Source organism: Neolamprologus brichardi, chromosome 19 (assembly GCF_056152115.1).
Source record: "Neolamprologus brichardi isolate AB-2024 chromosome 19, ASM5615211v1, whole genome shotgun sequence".
Taxonomy (NCBI): Eukaryota; Metazoa; Chordata; class Actinopteri; order Cichliformes; family Cichlidae; genus Neolamprologus; species Neolamprologus brichardi.
This window is the reverse complement of record NC_142122.1, coordinates 3,010,318-3,030,155: the sequence shown is the minus strand read 5'-3', so window position 1 is coordinate 3,030,155 and position 19,838 is coordinate 3,010,318. Positions and strand designations below refer to the sequence as shown.

The window sequence follows — 19,838 nt, the reverse complement described above, 5'->3', positions numbered from 1 at the left end:
TCTTGTGGTGCTGCTGCTAACACATGCTGCTGCTCTCTCTGCAAGCTTGTGGCTTGGGATTCCTGTGGTAGTCACAAACCCTAGATTCTTGGTTGCAAAGAGTCTCGGAGCTCCAGGAGTTTTGTCCTCTCGTGCTCTCCTTCCTCCCCTCGCTTCTTTTTATGCTACACTTTTATTTTTGTGTTTCAATCCTCCTGTTTCTTGCCCCCCTCTCTCAGAAGTCTGTGGAGGTTGACTTCAGCGAGGGCTCCACACCATTCTGGCTTCTCTGTCATGGCATCCAACAGCATCTTTGACTCCTTCTCCAACTACAGCAGCAGTCTACTAAGAGGTAAGTGCTGATCCTGCCCTCTCCACTCTGCTCTGCTCACCCTCTGATTGTTTTCAACGTGCAGCGCTGTCAGATTGACAAAAAAAGCACTGACAGCACCACAGTGAAATGTGAGAGTTGCTTCTTGTAGCGTTCGAATGCATTTATCCGTCTCTCACGTGTGCTGTGAAATAGGTTCATAAAGGAGGGTGTGATTTGCACAGTAGCTCTCATCTGATATGTCCCATAAAGGCCTCTCAGCGCCTGTGTTTTCTGTAGGCTTGATGGAGTAGCGCCATAATGGGATTCTCACCACAGACATTCATTATCAAGTGAAACTCGGTGCTCTCTCGGTGAGAACACGAGCTCAGAGGCTCCATGTGACCGGGCCCCTTACTGGAACACGGCAATACAATAAAAGAGAAAAGAAAAAACATATTAGGCTCTCTCTGCTTTACTTCCAGGAGGTACTTTTGGTCTGTGCGGTGAGGTGAGTGCACTATGCTCGGCGACGAGCCTCACTGAAGAAGCCATTTGTTGCCATGGCAATTCCAATCAGGGCTTTTTATTCGCAGTTAAGCTCTCGAGACGGAGAGCGAGAGCGTTTACCTGATTTCAGTCCTCGTCCTGTTTATTCCCGTAAGTCGTGAAAAACAGAGACGAAGTAGTGTTGACGCTCGAGTTGTTAATCCGACAGTGGCCGAGTTTTTCTTACAGTTCCTCGAACAACCGCCGAGACAGCCGCTGAAAGGCAATAGGGGGAAAAAAGGAGATACCCCCGCCCCCCCAATTAAGGCCTTGTTGCCGTGTTAATTAGAGACAGCCACAGGAGAAGCACTACCAGTTGGTAATTGTTTGCAGAGTATATCTTAAAATCTGCAGAGCCTCACACACTCTGTACATCTGTGTCTCACATGAGAGCAATCCTCTGATATCCTCGGTGGAACCGCAGTGACAGGAGATGATGTTCTAGTGTTCTCACAGCTTCTACACACACTCAGGCATTTATAGTTTCCTCATGACAAGCTCAGGCCCCCCTTTTCTTCTCTATAATCTGCATCCCTTTATCTCCTCACCGTTTTACAGATCAGCGTGTCACCAACTTCAGGGTTCACGCCTGCTGTCTTTTAACCTCTAACGTAATGCGCTTTCGGGGGACCTTTTTGTCTTTGAACCCTAGCAGAGCACCGAGGTGGCAGAAGGAGACAGTAGGTCAGAAGAGACGAGCATTTAAAACGGTCATCGACCATTGGAAATCATTAGCGAACATGCAATATCCTTTTACAATTCGCTCTGTCAGGAGACTGAAACCGAACTGCACGAGAACAAAGGCCAAGACTCATTAAATCCCCCCGGTTCAATCTGAAAGCATTTCCAACCAGGACTACCTCATGTAAGCAAAATACCCCAGCGGTTAGTTTAACAACTTGCATTACACAGGCAAAGCAATTTGGCCAATGCTCTCTTTTTTAGACTCAAATCAAACTGAAATTAAGAGGAACGGTTACAGAAAATCAAGACGACTGTTAAACGTCTGGCTTCCTGAGCTCTGACTTTAATGCAGTGTGACGTGAAGCTTATGGAAACACTGCATTCATCTCCTCAGATGTCAGGAAATACTACAGCAGCATCTTATTCATTTAGAAAAACACAGTCATCCAAGATCATTCTGATCTCTAACATGTCTTGTTGTTTCAAATCATGTTGCATTTTCATCGGAGCTAAAAAAGAAACAAAGACCGTAACAAAAATATCAGCACCATACGCAGACGGTTTCGGTCTATAAGTGTTATTTCGGTAACTTTAGATATTTCGACCGATCTCGCAGAGCAGACAGACGACGCATGTGATGTGCAACATCAGATGCGCTTCGCGTGAGACGCGAGAGGACGCCTCACCTCAGAAACCTCAGTCCTCCGCTAAAGTTCATGGAGACACAAACACACATGAGCGCACGACACGCGCGCAAAGGGAACAGACGCCGTTGCTCTCGTCGACTTTAACTTTGTACAGATCGCGAGAAAAAGCTAATAGTCCGATAGCGCGTTGTGAAAGAAACAGGCAGCGACGGGGAGAGCTTTGCGACACGGTAATCTGATGCAGACTCGCAGAGCTGCTGCAGTTTGCTGATAATAACCACAATGAGGCTACACCTGCTAACCCTTACACATCAGCACCACTATTTAATCAGAAAGCAGCGTTTCTGAGACCTTTTGAAAAAACAAAAAACCCAAAAAAGCTCCTAAAAAAAAGCACCGGACTTTCCCCCCATGAAGCAGAGTTGTATAAACTTTACTGACTTTTCCCATCCTTAGTGCTGGCAGCGTTTGCATCAGGTGGGGTACCTGCCTCGCAGCAGCTGTGTGCTGGGTCATTTCCTTGGCTCAGTAGCTGTCACCACATTTCCCTCCACTTGGAAGGGCCGCTGTGTTCCCTGCAGGCTGTTTTACATTCAAGACTCCCATTTGATTTTTTTTTACCACTCTTGGGAGCCAGCTCCCTTTGTGGCAGAGAAAAAGGCCTCAGTTTATTAGGGTGGGAATGGTTTTATATGTTTGGCTTATTGAGCTGCATGAATTGAAGTGAAGGCTCGTATGTGAGAATGAGTTGTATTTTGGAGGCTTCTGGGAGGTGGTCTTGTTTGCTCTACAAGTGTTAGAAAGGGGGAAAAATACCCTTTATATGCATCAAAATGAATCATTCGCAGAGGATAAAACTTACGATGAATTTCTGCCTCAGAACCACTGACAAATAAAAAGGCCTTATACAGTAGCTAAAAAAAAATGGCTATAAATTTAACTGAACACATGCTCTGCTGAATTTATTAATAACAAGTCACATGGCGAATGTTTTTTTCCTCCTCTCTTAAATTAACATGCTCGATTGGCGCCCGTTCAGAATCCTGCCGAGTGCGAGGCCCCCCGAGCGACGCCAAAACAAAAAGACTGGCTGAGCCGGCTGAAATCTGTAACAAGATATTAAGAGTTTCAATATTTTAAAGTGAAAGCAAATAATAGAAAACGCATGACAGCCACAGAGCGGCGAAATCCTGTCTCCAATTTAGCCCAGTGTAATATCTATTTATAAAACTCTGAAGGCATATTGGATAGAAGCAGCGCTCTGGACTTGATTAGGGCTGTAAATGTTTTTGGAGGTACTTATTTACTTTTTGGTCCGTCTCGCTGCTTTCACCGGCTGTCAACACGACGTTATGGGGCACACTTTTGGTGGGAGGGGGTGGGGAGCGGGAGGGTTGCCAGTGAGATGGCTTCCAGGTAGAGCACGCAGAGGGGCGTGCTGATTATGCGGTCGACTAATCCTAAACGTGCCTCCGCCCTTGCAGACTTTTGGCTGAAAGCAGCAGCTCTGCACTGGTCAAGGTTAAAGCTGTGTTAAGTGTAGTAGTAAATACAATTTTCTGGTGGTTAGCGAGCGACCACAGGGGCCAAATTCTTAGCAGCCAATCTGATAATATGGATTTTTGTTTTTAAAGGTTTCTTTGACTTTAAAAAAATAAAAGAGCGCTCTGAAAGGTTGAGCAACTTCTTTCAATAAACACTCCCGGCATGTTTCTGTGAATCTGCTGGGAAGTAAACTGGAGGTGTGCTGGCTGCGAAGCGGCATCCTGCGAAGGGTGCAAACGATCCGAGGCTGCCGTTAAACTCTGATCTGACCATGCATTGCTCCTGTGAAAGCAATAAACTTCCTGCGGGTGTGTTACCGAGAGAAATCTGACGTTTGAAGCATGAGAACTGAAAATGCACTATAGTCTTACATAAGATTCACAGAGCGCTTTTTAAAAAAAATGACTGAAAAATTTCCTGATATGATGCAAACGATGTCAGAGGAATTTACGATGTCTAGACCAACTTCTTTGGGAACAAACTATATGTCTGCAGGAAAATATGCAGACTTTGAAAACGCTCGTGTAATTGGATAATGAGGTGGAAATGATCACAATATAAAACTCTCCAGCTTTATTTCTAAAAAGTAATGCCCATACCGGATGAGTCTCTTCAACTTCGGTGAGTCATCTCTTTACGGTTAATTTGCTTCGCTTACGAGCTGATGATATTTCATACGTTAAAATGATTAAATCCAAACTGTTATTAGACTCTTTGTGATCTCATTCATCCTGCACAGCGGACAGCTAAATTAAGGAAAAGCTCCTCTTGCAATTTGGGTATTTAATTTTGTTTTAAACCTACGCCCTAAACCACAGGCCGGCCTCACAGCTTATTACATGGTAAGGCTGGGATTGCAGAAAAAACAGGAGTATCATTGTTAGCTAATTTATGTATTATTAACCTAAATTTATGCAGCAATTATGCCGGTGCATGGAATTTGCTTGCAATTTTCGGCAAAAGTGGAAATAAGATAAACAATTCTTAGTAAAACCTGAAATAAGCATTTGTTTCATCACAGGCTTAGTTTGCTTTCAGTGGCTGCAATTAGAGCGCCGTGTCCTGCGCTTGACTCAGATGAAGAGGACTTGTTGTTCGGACCCCTCCCTTTGTCGTTAGGCTGATGTTGTCGACAGCATCTCTTGTGCTGCAGTAAAAGAGGTGAAGCAAATACTGCCTGTGACTAAGCACAACGCCGATTCCTGCGCACTTTTGTTTTTGACATTACAGTCCCATTCTAACCCACAAATTACTTTAATGGGCAGGCATGGGTCTGCGCCGCGGCACATAAACTGACTCAAACTTATGGAGATCCCACATGTTCAGAAACATATCAGCAGGCAGAAACTTCTTGCTTTTTTTTTTTAAATGAAATGGCGAGCAAAGAAAGAGTTTATATTGTGTGAAAGGTTAGCAAATATCTAAGGCTCAGAGCAATTCTGTCACCATCAAAAGGATTAAAATGTTTTTCACAGACAAAAATCCTTCCTCCACACTGAATCTTCACTTCATTACGACCCACTTTAATCATGCTCAAAACATCCTTATAGCCTATCCTCCTTCCCATAAGCAATAAAGAAAACACTTAATTACGGTGGAGGAAAAATGCAGATAATGATAGGATGTGAGCGGCTGCAGGCAATGAAATGTTTTCTGATTCTCTATTTTCCTCCATTTTCCCAGAATTTTTTTTCTTGACTTGTTTACATACAGCTAATTGTCATTGCTGCAATAAAACATGTTTTTTGGGTTGCTTCTTCCCTCCCCTCAAACATAACTTTAACCGCAGGGAATTGATTTTTGTGGAAAGAGCATTTCAAAAATGGGATTTTAGTTTTCTCTCAGGCTGCTCGTCGGGGGGGAAACGGATGAGTAACGACGCTGCAGTAACGCGCCAACTAAATGTGCTTTTTGTCGTTAGCACTGAAGAGGGTGGGGGTGGGCAAATTGGGAAAAAAAAACCCAAAACAAAGACATATTACTATGACCAACATATTATTGAGGAATTAGTCAGACATCGTGGGAAAAACGCTGTCTGAGATGTAATGACTGATATCACTCTCACATAGTATTGATACTGCCAGTTAGCTTAGCTTAGCAAGTGTGGCTAACCTTTAGCAGTTTTATTTCATAGCTACAAAAGCTAAAGAATAATAATGACAGTTGGCATCGTGTGTCTGACGGCTCTGTGGTCAGATTCTGTGTCTTTTGAAGCGCTCAGCGACGAGGAAGTCGCAGCGTCTGGATAAGAAACAGTCTGACACTTGCCCCCCCCCTTATAAAAGCCAAAATTAGTTTTACGCTGTTTCTCAAGTACGTTTTTTCTTCCAGTATATTTCCCAAAATGTCTGACTACTCGTTTAAAAAAAGATGTTTCCTTAAATTAATTTAAAATTACTATCTACTTCCTCCACAAATGCTGCCCGTATATTATTCCCGTATTTGTCTACATTGTGAAACTTCATGCAGAATAAGATAACGATCTCCTGTCCCTGTGCTGCAGCAGGTTTTTGCCCTAAAGTAAACTCAGGGAGCCTGTACTTTCTCTGCAGCTGCTCACTTCTGTATTATTTCAGTAGGAAACACCATGCCAGGGATTCCCCCTCAGCTGTGCAGCAGAAGTGGCCCCTCCATTTCTTCTCCTTAGTCTGTCTGCACTGAGGTCACTCTGTCTGCTGCAAATACCGTTCTCACGATCGCAGCCGTCACGAGCGTAAACGTACAGACCGGCGATGTGTATAGGCTGCCTGCACGCACGTATCCAAGTCCACCGCCAGACTCCTCCCCGTGCTGACTCAGAGAGGACCGTGCATGTCAACATGATGACTGTGACGTTTTCCTGCTGTAAATGCTGTCTGACCTCACCATAATAGCTGGTCAGGACTAACATATGGTCTCCTGATGCCTTAGTCCAGCAGAATTACCCACACGGTGACTAAACACACACAGGACTTAACAGGAAAATATCAGCAACCGCCTTCATGATTTTATAAGGTGTTGCAAGCTTAAAAAAATATTTAACCGACTACTGTGTACTGTGGTTACTACTGTAATGTCGGGCCTGAGATGGTGGTAACCAAATAAGCATTTCCTGTGAGACTGTAAAACTGAAAATCTTGTGACTTGGAAAGAGACTCAATTTATTTTATCCTGTTAGATATGAAGTGTTGTAGAAGTGGTCCCCAACATCTGGAGTTGGGCTGCCCCTAAAGCTCAGTAAGAAGTAAACTCCATCTTCATCACGATGTGTGCTTTCAGTTATCAAAATGTCTCAATCTACTGGTGGTGGTCAGAGGACCCGGTGGCGCCAGTGTCCGGCAGCCTCGCCTCTGTCAGTGCGCCCCAGGGTGGCTGTGGCTACAATGTAGCTGGCATCACCAGTGTGTGAATGTGTGGATGACTGGATGTGTAAAGCGCTATACAAATACAGACCATTTACCATTTACATCTATCCATCCATGAGCTGAAGACTATTTCGGCTGAATTCGCGTAAGAGGCAGTGAAATTGAGACAACGCCTAAACCACTGTCTCAGGTATCAACAGGAACTGGTTTACTTACTTTTAGTTGCTACTCTTCATGTTTAGTCATCAATTTCAGATTCTTATCAATTATTTTAGGCAACATTTCAAGATGGTTTCTTCTGTTTAGCCCTTTCAACCACGAATCCATAGCTAAGAATTTTCCAAATTGTTATTTAGAATTTTAGCTAGCTCTTTCAACATGGTTAGCCTCTAATTAGCCACAATGTTAGGTAACAGTTTCGTCTTATGTATATGTACTTGTAGTAAGCGATTTCAAGTGTTTTTTAGCCCTTTTTGACTATTTGTTATATATTTAGCATCTTTATTTTGGTCATCTGTTCATTTGTTAACTTTTTTTAATAGCTAATCTAGCTTCTTGCTACAGGGTTAGCTAGCTGATTGGTTAAGGCTACGTTAGATGAAGTTCTCAGCTAAATGGAGGCATTCGTCTTTCCACTTTTATAGTAAGACAGCCGAATCTGTTAACACTGCCAACCTGGCAGAAAGACGTGTGTGTATGTGTGTGTCAGACGAGCCTGATGGACGTGAACACAGCTTTTCCCCTTTAATCAGCGTGATGACATAAGAGGCAGACAGCAAGCCAGTCTTTCAGTCAGTATAAAGTTTGATTAACCTAATCACCAGGCAGCCAGACTCGAGGCTACTGATTGGGTTTACAAACGCTCCTTGTCATCGTTGTGTCATTAGCTCGTCGTTAGCTGTGGCCGCCTTGACGTGGAACAGCGACATGCCGGGCGTAAACACAGCAATCAGGGGATTAGAGTGCAGTTACAGCAAAGCCTCGATGGACGCCTCAGGCTCTGAGTCAAAGAAGGGAAAGTCCTGCCTTACTATGCAAGCTCCACGTGGCCGGGGTGCTAACTGTACTCGGGCAATGCCACTGCTGATTAGTGATGGAGATGATGAGAGGAAACATTCAGTCACTTCAGACCCGCGGATGGTTTCCTGGACTACAATTATACCCAGTGCTTGACTGGCGTAATGACTTGAATGGAGGGACTCTAGTGAAAATAAGTTTTTGCCTTCAATTGGGTTTACTTAATCTAAAACTGGGAATCGACCCAAAAAAGAGACACAGACACATGGCTACATGCAAGGCTGAGTGACATTTGGAGATAATTCACTTTCTTTTGGATTACTTTGTAATCAATCGCAGTGATTGACAATAATCATTTACTGTGCAAAAGATTAAATTTATGAGGGATGACAGTATTATGCATCTAAGTGCTTTCCAAAACTGTTTGGCTTGCAGGCTGCGGGCCACCACACCCTTGTTTCCTTACGATGAAAAGCCCAGAGGGCCAGTCGAGTACTTTCCAAGAGTTGTCTCACGTCTGCAGAGGAAAGTGGCATGGACACTTGTCAGGAATCCAGCGCCGGGTTCCTGTGCAAATCTGGTCGAATTCTGCAGTGAGTCAGATGGTGCTCGGGAGGCTGACCCTCTGAAGAGGGAAATAAATGCAAATTCAATATTTGGGGGCTCTTTGAAGTCTCTCTGCACTTGAATGAGTGTGACAGAACCTGGAATGACCCTCGAGAGAGAGTCCCTTCGAGCTGGAAGAGACGAACGCTGATGACAAAAGCTTAAAAGTCAAAAACATGAACATTGTCTGGATTTGTGTGTCCCCCGTAAAGCGACTTGCACAGCGAGCAGCGATGACTGAGGCTTTTGATTTTAAATGCACAACGCCGCTAATAACAAAACATTTGTGCGTTTTGCCGGTCAGCATTCGTGCCGTTCGTGTCACACGTTACATACCTTGCCGTGCTCCTTCGCAGTTTAAAGTAACAGAAACCTCGTCTCAAAAAGTAAAACATGTGGCTTTTGTTGCAGAGAGGAATGAACAACAGCATTCCATGTGCAACCACATCAAAGGTTTCCCTCGCCATGGGGCTAAACGAGGGCAGACTGTCTTGCTCGCCCCTCCTGTCACGACTGCCGCTAATTAACCAGATATTAAAAGTGACACTTGCTCTTCATCAGCTATACTTCTCTTTAGCTTTTAAACATGTAGCGTTTCTCTTTGAGAGCCATCGAGTGGGGACCGCCACACAACACGCACAAAGAGGCATTGTCTGCTGGTGAAAATGTGGTTTACAGCCTCTGCTATAATGGCTTGGTGGTTGCTGGAAGCCATGTGCACTTCCTAATATTCGGCTCACATGCGATTTCATTTTGAGAAAAAGCTGAGCTTTTGGGCTTTGCTTTTGTGCGAGCGGGACGCCTCGCAACTGACGGGCTCGTTTACCCCCTCCCTGCTCTTCACCCCCTTTTCCCCTCTCTGGTGGCGCTACTATATTTGTGTGGGATCTCCAGCGATGGAAGAGTAGACGCAGGCTGCGTTGCCAGTCAAACGTGTTTGGGCTGTCAGACTGAACGGCTTCCAGCGCTGCGATCTGTCTCCTCTCCTCGCCAGTGGGAGCTGTTTGATCTGACAGAGAGACTCCATTAGAGACACAGGGAAGTTCAACTGCTGGGAGGTTGGATGGCTTCAGCAGTCAGAGTAGCAGCCCAGAGAGGAAAAGGTTTGCACACACAGTCTGGTTGCAATCTTGGTGTCTGTGCTGCGTATCTATAAATGTCTCTGAGTATTAGCTGTCCTTCTAGTAGGTGTGCGTGGTGACACAGCCGGGGCTGACATACTTTGGGGGGCTCTGTTGGGCAAAAGGGGGCGATGACGCGGTGAGTAATGATATCATAAACGCGCGTCGCTGCTTTGCTGGGCTGAAGTGACAGACAGCCGGAGAGCGAGACAGAGATTCTGCTGAGGCAGTATGAAGTGAAACAACTGAGCCGTGTCGGGTTTTTTCTTCTGCACACACACCATAGTTTGCCCTCGGTCTCACGGTGGTGATGACCTCATAAACCCGAGCCACAGTCCAACAGAGTCGAGTAGATGTTGGTGTCGGCGTGTTGAAAATGGTAGACGATGGTTAGCATCAACGAGCATCGATGGTTCAGCCACAGACCGTCGCTGCACCGCCTGAATTTAACGCGGCTGCGACTTCCAGTAATCAGGAGGAACTCGGCTCTCCGAGACAACTTTACAAGCAAGATCGGGGGATTAGAGTCGGACTCGTGTTAATGTCACCTGCTCGTGCTGTGCGATAGCTGGTAAAACGGAGACGGGAAAGTGAATTGATGTGGCTCCTGTGAGAGATTTGGCTGCCGATCTGTACGCGGCAGCTGGGCTCTGGCACGGCTCTGGCACCGGGGCTGCACGGCAGTTAAACTGTCACTGTCAGGAACTGTAAATCTTTTGCAGAAGGTGAATGCAGCAGCATGACAGCGGCACAGGTGTGTGCACAAGTGTGTGCGCGTTTACCACTCACACTACTACATTTGCTCGTCTCTTTTCCTGTCTGCCCGTGAGGAGATCAGCACTCTCCAAAATTTCGGCCACATTTGGCAAAGTCAAAGTGATTCAGGACAGTCCGCGTGTGTGTCTGCGTGTGTGTGTGTGAGAGAGAAACTGTAGGGGGTGGGGGTGCTGTCACTTTGGCAACACAACTGCACATATTGCAGCGATTACCACAGCGGAAAAATGTTTTTCTGCAACATGCAATTACTACAGATTACAGATTGCCGTCCTTGCATCAGAAGCTCTCGCCAGAAAAGGAGAAACACTGTGCATTTGTGTGCATATGTGTTTGTGTGTGTGTGTGTGTGAGTCGTTACACACAAATAGACAGAGACACGGAGACAAAGAAAGATGAGAAATGATTATAGCTCACACTAAAAACCACAACTGAAAAAAAAATAGGGGAGTTGACGTATTTATGGGTCTCATTTAGATTTAAAAGTTATACTGACTTACTCGGGTAAATAAAGAAAGAAAAAAATGCAATCTGTCCTTCAGTAAAAGTAGAGCAGGCCTTTTGTCCATCATCATCAACATTATGAGAAACGTATACTGGTGCTCTTGTGGAGTATACAAGCCTATATGCCTCCAGTTTTACTTTGCATTTTGTTCCACGTTACAAATCACCCTGAATATCAAAAAGCTTCTTCAGGTCATACTAAACAATATAGCCCAAAAGTGGTGCCCCGCAGCAAGGCAGGGCCCTATTTACAAACCCACCAGATCAAAACTCAACCCAAAAGTGCTCCTATAATAGCACTGGGGCCTTTTGGTGAGCTTACCATCCAATGCTACTTTTAGTGGGTTTCCAAAGAATAAACAGGCCTGCCAACCACATCACAGGCCTCTGACTGTCATCGTTGGGTGAGTGTACCCGACGGATGATGTGAGGGCGGAGCGACCGTGACACCGAGGTTTACGGCGAGTTCCCCCCCCCCCGCCTGGCTCGGGGGTGGGGTGAACTGGGATTGAAAGGATGGGTGGGGAGGAGGGGGACCTAAACTGACTTGCAGCAGATTCTTTAAAACAGCCACAACAATCCAAAAATGCTCCATGATGAGTCAAATTCTCAAATGAAAAAAATGGAGTATTATTAACAAAAAGTGAGAAACTGACAATAAAGTGGCATTTTTTACGTTTCCGTAAGCTAGTGGGCATTAATGACGTAAGCTGACGCAGCATTAAATCGAACAGATGCGTGCTTTGTTCATGGTAAATTGACATTTTTATTTGGAGTAGAAACAATTGCCGTTTTGCAAAAACTACATACACACGAATCTATCTTTTAACCCCAAACTCACCAAGCTGCTTAGCAACAGGACTCTTATTTTACTTCTTATTGGCTCTTGTTGTCTTCATCATCTTCTGATTCCATTAATTGTTGTTCCTAATCCCTTTTTTTGGAAAAATAACTTAACGAGGATGGTCTCTGCCAGTTGATCCGGTGTCGTCGTCACGTTGAGCGTTGAGGCTTCGCAGCAGTAAATCTTCCTGCTCTCAGGCTGTTAGCCACAAGTTTAGCAGCAAAGCATCAATGATATAATCAAAGCCTCGAATGTTAAAAGACATACTTATATTAGTCGAGTCCCCATATAACTTTATAATATCCATTACACTCTTTATACCATATGTAGAGGAGCATTGACAAATTTATGCTCAGAAGCATTTCTGCACAAAGACGTCTGTGACCCCACACAGCGACTGTTTCATTCATCAAAATTCATTCTGTTGGCTGTTAGGGAAAATCTAAACACTCGTCTTATTAAATATCAGAATGTACTCGACAGAAAACATGCAGTTACTTATGCACTGAAATCGGTGGTCTTTCATCCTCGCTGGGTTTAATCACTTGAACATTTCTATCGTGGACATAAGTGTGTCTCGTCTCGGGCTCACAGGTTAGGCGGCTACTTCCTCCTTTGTCTTGTGGTCGATTTTATTTTTCACAATTAATTCCACACCCATCTTTATCATTTTATCTCCCGTTCCCGGAATCTGCTTGTCATTGTCGGTTTTTACTAAAATCACTTATGTTGAAACGTTATAGAAAGTGTACCTTTCTGGTTTCCGCCTTGGAGGCTACTGTTTCAATTTCTGTCTCACTTCAGTGGCTTCTCAATTAGAACAGCTTGCTTTCTCTATGACACGGTGCAGCAAAGACGTTACCTTATATGGGCGTGGCAGGCTGCTGATCGCAAACGGCGTGCAAGCACCTGTCAGATTATCGAATCGAAAGGATTGTGCATTGCACTTGCAGTGCAGTTGTGTTATTTTTGCTCCTAACTTTGCCCCAGTGAGTATTATAATGGCTGTATTATAAATGGCTACACGTTGGTTTCTGCAGTAGTTTGAGTTGTGTTGCTTTAAATAATTCAAATATTTAATCACATGTTTAGAGTGAAGCCGTTTCAGAAGTTTGGTATAACAAGAAATAATTTAATAACCTAAATAATGACCTGGTTGGAGTTTAATTGGGTGTATTTGTTAGACGTAAGTATTTTGAACGTAAAACTACACGTAGCCGCTAAATAAACGTATGCTATGCCAAATATTCCCATTAAATTATGATAATTTCAGTCCCTGTAATCAACGCAAACTGTTCGGATTTATAAAATATTAGCATTACAGAGTCATCATGTCAGTTGTTTGGTTGCCATTAAAGTGTGATTTTACTTTTTCCCGCCATAATCACTCAGAAGATTTCCTGCATTAGTCGAACAATCGCACTGTTGCGTCTTTCCAGCGTTGCAGCACCGGGCAGGTCAGAATCTACGCTACCAAACTCGTAATGCAGTCAATATGGGATGAAGTGATGAAGCACCGTTTGGTGGGTCTGAAGATGAACGCAGTCTTTAAGAAGGCCATTTACATTCAGCAGACAGAAATAAAAACGTAGCTGCAGTCGTTCCCCCAACAGCCATTATGTTGCTAAATTGATTCGGGAGGCTTTAATAAGCCCTCGGCTCCACTCTGCACCTTTTTTAAAATGTATGCAGCGTATTAAAGATGCATGAGATGAATGTGCTCATTGTCTCCTCCGGTGACGGCCTGATCACAGCTCATCACGCTAACATAGTAATTAGCTGCTGGGTTTGGAAGTGTCACCGTCCTCTTCATCATCTCTGGAATCAAATATACTCTAAATGCCTTCAAGGATCTGAAACTGGGGCCCGAGTACAAGGCGGCGGGCGGCGGGGGGGGGTGAACGCTGAAGAAAACTATAGAAATGAAAATGAAAATAAAGACTTTTGGGGTCATTAGGAGCTCAAACGAAGTTTACGCACACAGATGCATTCCAGCCATCATTAAAACTAACACAGGCGACCTTGCTGGAGAAAAAGTAACGTGCAAATTTACATGATCGAAATTGTTCAATGTGTTTCCCATTTTCTTGCGCGAACATCAAAATGGACAAAAATGACCGCCAATTGTGATGTGCTGACACATTCTGTAATCAAGATTTGAGAAAGAATCAGGCATCAGAGCAGCGAGAGCCCCAAACCCAAACAGTCTGTACCCACTCACTGTTGTTTAAAAGTTTCTCCATATACTTGTGTATATAAACACTCTGACGCTAGAATATGATTTGGCTTTGAGGGGACTAGCACAAATGGCTTTGGTGACTTACATCATGCTTAGAAGTCTAATCACAGACACTCCTGTCATATCAAGCAGAAAAAGTCCATTTCATAGCGAGCTGCATTTTGAAAAAACGCAAAAAAGGGGGGAAAAAGGGAGGGAAAGGTAAACAAGCTTGGCGTTCCACAGTCACCACAGAATTCATCATTCATACAAAAAAATACCCCAAGCCCCAAAGTAGAGCTAATTTAATCCAAGAGGAATAAAACTCCATTTCATAGAAGTCGTCCATTCAGAACACTCATATTTCCACTGAGCAGAAACCCCCGGCTGAAATTCGAGCAGACACTTTTCGGAAGGAATGCATTCGGTGGGTTGAGGGCCGAAGCTTGCCCTGTAATTTGTGAATGTACAGAAATGTGTGACCGCCGCAGCTCCTCTAAAGATAGAAATCTTTGTCTTATGTCATCGCTGAACCTCAAACTATTTCTAATTGCCCCCATAGCCCCCTTTTCCAAATGAATAGCTACCCATCCAGAGGCTTATGTGTGCATGTCTGAAAATAGCCTGGGAGTTTACACAGGCTAATAGATCATATTCGGAGGGGGGGAAAAAAAAGAAAAACTTTAAAGAGATCTCGACATATCTGAGACTGTCCCCATCTTCAAAGTGGCTTTTAAGTGGCACTGAAAACAGTGTGGTTGGCATTTAGAGCCAGGTATACCTTTACAGACCCCAAAGGCTTTGCTGTTTCTCCACTAATAGGGATCATACTCATATTAGTCTTTACAATCTGACTCATTGCACACAGAACCCAAAGCAAGCAGGGTTTCCTTTGGCTTTAAATTCACAGAAGACTTTGTAAAGATTCCACAAAACCTTTGAACTCCTTTTTTATTTGTATTTCGACTTGTCCAGAGTGTCTAAAATGCCCCATTTCAGATTTGTTTTACTGCGGTGCTTCAGACAGACTGTGTGATGCTGAGGAGACCCCTTCTTTTGTTCTGATTCAGGCCAGGAAAACAGATGAAGGCAACTTCTCAGCCGCAGGTTTTCACAGAGCGACCATCAGTAAACAATGATGTGATTTCTTGATTTATATCTGAAGGATCTGTTTTCTTTTTATCCCTGAATGCTCAAGAATCTTATACGCTGAGGCCTTTTTGAGGTGGGTCCTGGGTTTCACGTGTCCTCCAGGAGTTCTGTCTTGATTTCAGGCTCAGCCCACTCGGATCATTAAAAATCGTTCAGGGGCACGGCGGGCTCCGTCCTCGATGCCTGTGCGGCTGAAACTGTAGAAACTGCGTGTTGAAATGCGGAGGTCTAAATGTGACAGGCGCCCGGAGCGCACATTAAGGCTGAGTGGGGTATAGCTGGGGCGTGTGGTCACATATTAATAATGAACTAGGGCAGGAGGATGACTAAAATACCACCAGCATTGTCATTGTCCCAGTCCGGCTGTGCTTTTTTAAAATAGAGGCAGTGTGATAGCTGATCTGATCCCATTTATTTATTGTTTTAATTCAGGGAGGTCAGGTTGTACAGCTCTAAGCTTCTGTGATTTCTCACATCAGGTAAAAACAAAAATACCAACAATGTCAACACATAAAGCAATTATTTATGCTGCTGTCCTCTGTGAACCAGGGATAAGTGTGATGGTGGCTTTGCTACCATAAAATATTTCTTTTTTTTCTCATGTGCTTTCAGTGCGTAATTTTTTTTCAAAGCTTTGCTCAAACCCTCTGAACCGCTGTCCTACATTACAAAAAACAAGCAACCACAGACAAGAAGTGTGAGAGTGTTAAAACAAGTCTGCACATTAATATTTCTCACAGCATCCAGCCCAGAAGGAAAGAGAGAAAGGCACGCAGGTAGAATTTCACAGAATTTATTTAGAGAACTAAAGTTTAGCAACACTTGGCTGGCACTCTGCGGTTGTGCAACGTTGCCTTTGTAAATATTAATGAATGTTGCACAGATGCGCCAACAATGATCGAGTGATGTTTGCTGATAGCTATTAGGAAATAAAATTGAGTTTTCAGACGATTTTAACAGCTAAAAATTTTAGAATGATGTTTATATTGTTTCTGTCTAAGCTCTGCATCCTGCTGTGTGACTGCAGCTCTGATCACTGCGGCAGGAAAGGTTAAGGGAAACCACTCCGACGAGCTACTTAGCTGCTCTTAATTAATTATATTGCAAACAAACAGCGTTAAAAAAAAAACTGCACACACACTATGAAATTTTTAATCGCTGAATTTAATTCATTAATTATTATTTTACGTTTTGTGCCACTTTTAAATCAAAACTACCAAATTTCTAGAGCGCAATGCTTTCTCTCCTAATCGATCACTCCTCGCCAAACTCAGTAAAATGTGCACACGGTATTTTTAAGCGATGTTTAAAAGCCTGCCTGTGCATTTCAAATGAATTAAAGCAGACACACACACACACACAAAAAAAAAAACTCTCAGAGAATTGAATCTATAAACGATGATTGTAGACGCGCAAATATCGCATTTTATTCATTCAGTTGGCTTCAATGTGAAGTTTTTAAACGAATAAATGTGCGTGCTCTAATAAGAATTTTTATTTCCCGACAATAACACATTTTATTGTGATCCGGGCAAATATCTCACACGTGGATGTGAATGTGAAAATGCCCGGGGAGCAAATCTCCCACCAGCTAAACAGAAATTCCGCCCAAAAATCAAAAATATGTTTAAGCGTTTGGCCTAAAGTCGAAATTAATTCAGATTTCCGACTCATCTCAGGGAGCAGATGAAAGTTTCCTCTGCAGATGTGAAACGTCTGCTTCTCAGACCGCCGGAGCTGTCAGCGATTGAAAAGGCAAATGCGCCAACTAGTGTCAAAAAGCAGCACGGCGGAAGGCTTTAGCAGGGTGTGCCGTCATTTGATGTAACCCTCAACATTTCTAATGAATTCAGCCTCTGGCACACACACACACACACACATTGACTCTGTTGTGTTCTTTGATGTGGAAAAAACACATTTGCTTGTTTGCTTTAATTTTTTTATTGAATTCCGCTCAGCCAATTAAAATGATATGGATCTATCTTAAACCCATAATTTCACTTTATGAAAATTTAGAGATGGTGCGAAGCCTCGAGATATAATAGCGTCTAAAATGAATAAATGAGATTGAAACCGCAGACCTGCGCAGTCTCGGGCCTTCTTTAGATCACTTCCAAACAGCTGAGTTCAGAGGAGGCTGCGTGATAAACCAGCGTGGAGATAAAGGTGCACACCTTTGATCTTATATAATATTTTAACGATTAAGGTGGTGCCCTGTGACACTCGGGGTTTACAGTAAATCTCCACAGAAGCCAAACGCAGGATTTATTCTTAAGCGCTAAAGTCCATCAAATTCACCATTTAAAGCATCTGCTTATTTCATTATTAGTCATAATAAAAAAATTAATTTAAGCAAAAGTATTTGCTTGCACGCTGGTTTTGTTTTAGTAAGTTATATCTGGCGTCTCTTATTCTGAAAAAAATAAAAATAAAACATTTCCTCTTAACGCACGCTGTCTCCTGCTTTCTGTTTCATGTAAAAAGCGTGTGTAGCGCATAAAAACACAGAGAAAAGCAGAGATATGTATCAATAATTTAGATCGTGTGTGTGACAACAGTGCATAGCTGCAGAGGGAGCACCGGCGAGTTTGATTGGTCTGATGAAAGCCCAGCCCAGTAGATTCATTGGTCGAAATCATCTCCACACTCCCAACCACTAAACACTAAAATGACTAGGGTAAAATAATATCGCGGCACTCTGCACCCTGTTCATCCTCACGGCTCCTTCTTGCGCCCTAAAGGATAACTTTTAAAGGAAATCCAACTGGAGCGACAGGATCGTTCCCATTATTCCAGAGTTGTGTTGGTTTTGGGTTGTTTTTTTTTTTTTTTTGTGGGAACACCTAAACTGGGATACGGTTGCGAGAACTTTTACGCAAGAAACAGGACATCGCTGTGCTTTAACTGCAGTTTGACTGTAGATATTCGAGTTTGAGAAATTTAATTAGACTTTTTTGTTTTGTTTTGTTTTTAAACCAGAGGTGAAAAAAGTTTCTGGTGCAATCAGCGGGAGGCGTCTGCTTAAAAAGAAAGTCGCTGTTTAGTCGAGACATTTTTTTGGTTTTAGTTAGGCGGATTAAATTTTTTTAATATATCGCGCCTGGATTACCTGTGCCAACAGACTCTTACCGATCTGCAGAAAAATATTTGGGAGATTCATTCACTTATTTGCGAGTTTGAGTGAGATCTCGGGCAGTTTGTGGTGCTTATATTCAGTTCTCACGCGGCAGAAAGAAATCCACGGTGTGCGGCAGACGCGAGCACCGATATAAGACAAGCTGAGCGCTGCCGCAGAGCTTTTATTTGCACGTCTTTGCTGAAATTAGAGCAAACCTCGTCGGCTCTCGTGCTGCTCGAGCCGACACATCATGTGCAGATGATCTAGCCACACAGTCACCAGTTTGTAGTTTCTGTTCAGGTAGCGAGGCTCTTTCCACTCTGCGCTCTCGCCTCCAACCTTTGCGCCAACACAGTGGACTCTTGACACCAGCAGCGTCTGGAGAGACAGACAAAAACTTTTCCCTCCAAAGAGTTTTGCTCCTCTGATCCGACCCAGTCAGGTGGCACTGACCCAAGCTGTTGTGATGCATATTCCCGTAGAGCCGCCGACCACCAGACGGTTCACGCCGCCCTCCACATCCTTCCCCTGCAGCAAGATTGTAGACAGCAACGGGGCCATGGCCACCGCAGGGCCCATCAGGTCAAGACCGGACACCAGGAACGTGGTGGACGTCCTGGCGGACCACGCGGGCGAGCTGGTCCGAACCGACAGCCCGAACTTCCTCTGCTCTGTGCTGCCGTCTCACTGGAGGTGCAACAAGACGCTCCCCGTGGCTTTCAAGGCAAGACACATCGCTCCTTATTATCATGTGTTATGTTTTTCATTTAATAATTCCCACTGCAGGCCTCTGACTTCCTTAAATGTACGAGTAAAGAAAAAAAAAGAAGAACAAAAAATAAATAAATTAAAACCAAGCAAACGGGACTTGAGGAAGTAATCCATTTTCTTTTATTTAGAATTATCTGATGGGATTTTTGGGTGACTTTCAGTTTTTGCTTTGAGTGAAATTTTAAATATCAAATCGTAAAAATAACATTTGCTTTTTTAGGCTTTAAATTGCACAATAAGGGATAAGAAATTTAAGTGCAAGTAGCAAGAGCAGCTGAATTAATATTTTGTACCTTTATGTGTTTCTGGATTACGCAATGTTGATGCTTTCTGAGTCAATTCTTGTGTTTTTATCAGTTAACTGTCTTTGTCATGTGTTCGGATCCGCTCGGATGAGGACGTCACAGTAACAGAACGTGTAGTGAAATTTATAGGATTTCTTTGTTAACGTGATGACATTGTCTACTTTAAAAAAAATCTCCAAGCTGCATAATTCAATCAGCAGTTTATTGTTGACATTGTGTTCAAATTGTACAATGTACGATTTCTAACTTAATATTACGAAACAGTCGGATGCGGTTTTACGCGCGCATTGAGCACATTTGCTTTGATGACCCGAGTGACCAACATCTTTTTTTCTCTCTTCTGCGCTCAG

General features: G+C 43.6%; 1 protein-coding gene across 1 annotated transcript in view; it reads left to right on the top strand.

Moving 5' to 3' along the window:
• The first annotated feature begins 221 nt into the window (after nucleotides 1–221).
• Nucleotides 222–19,838, top strand: part of runx3 (RUNX family transcription factor 3) — a 46,998-nt gene continuing 27,381 nt past the window's right edge. Inside the window, exons 1-2 of the mRNA XM_087832788.1 lie at nucleotides 222–331; nucleotides 18,895–19,136. Coding sequence (XP_087688914.1) covers nucleotides 274–331; nucleotides 18,895–19,136 — 300 coding nt within the window. The 5' untranslated portion in view covers nucleotides 222–273. The remainder of the gene's footprint in view (nucleotides 332–18,894; nucleotides 19,137–19,838) is intronic.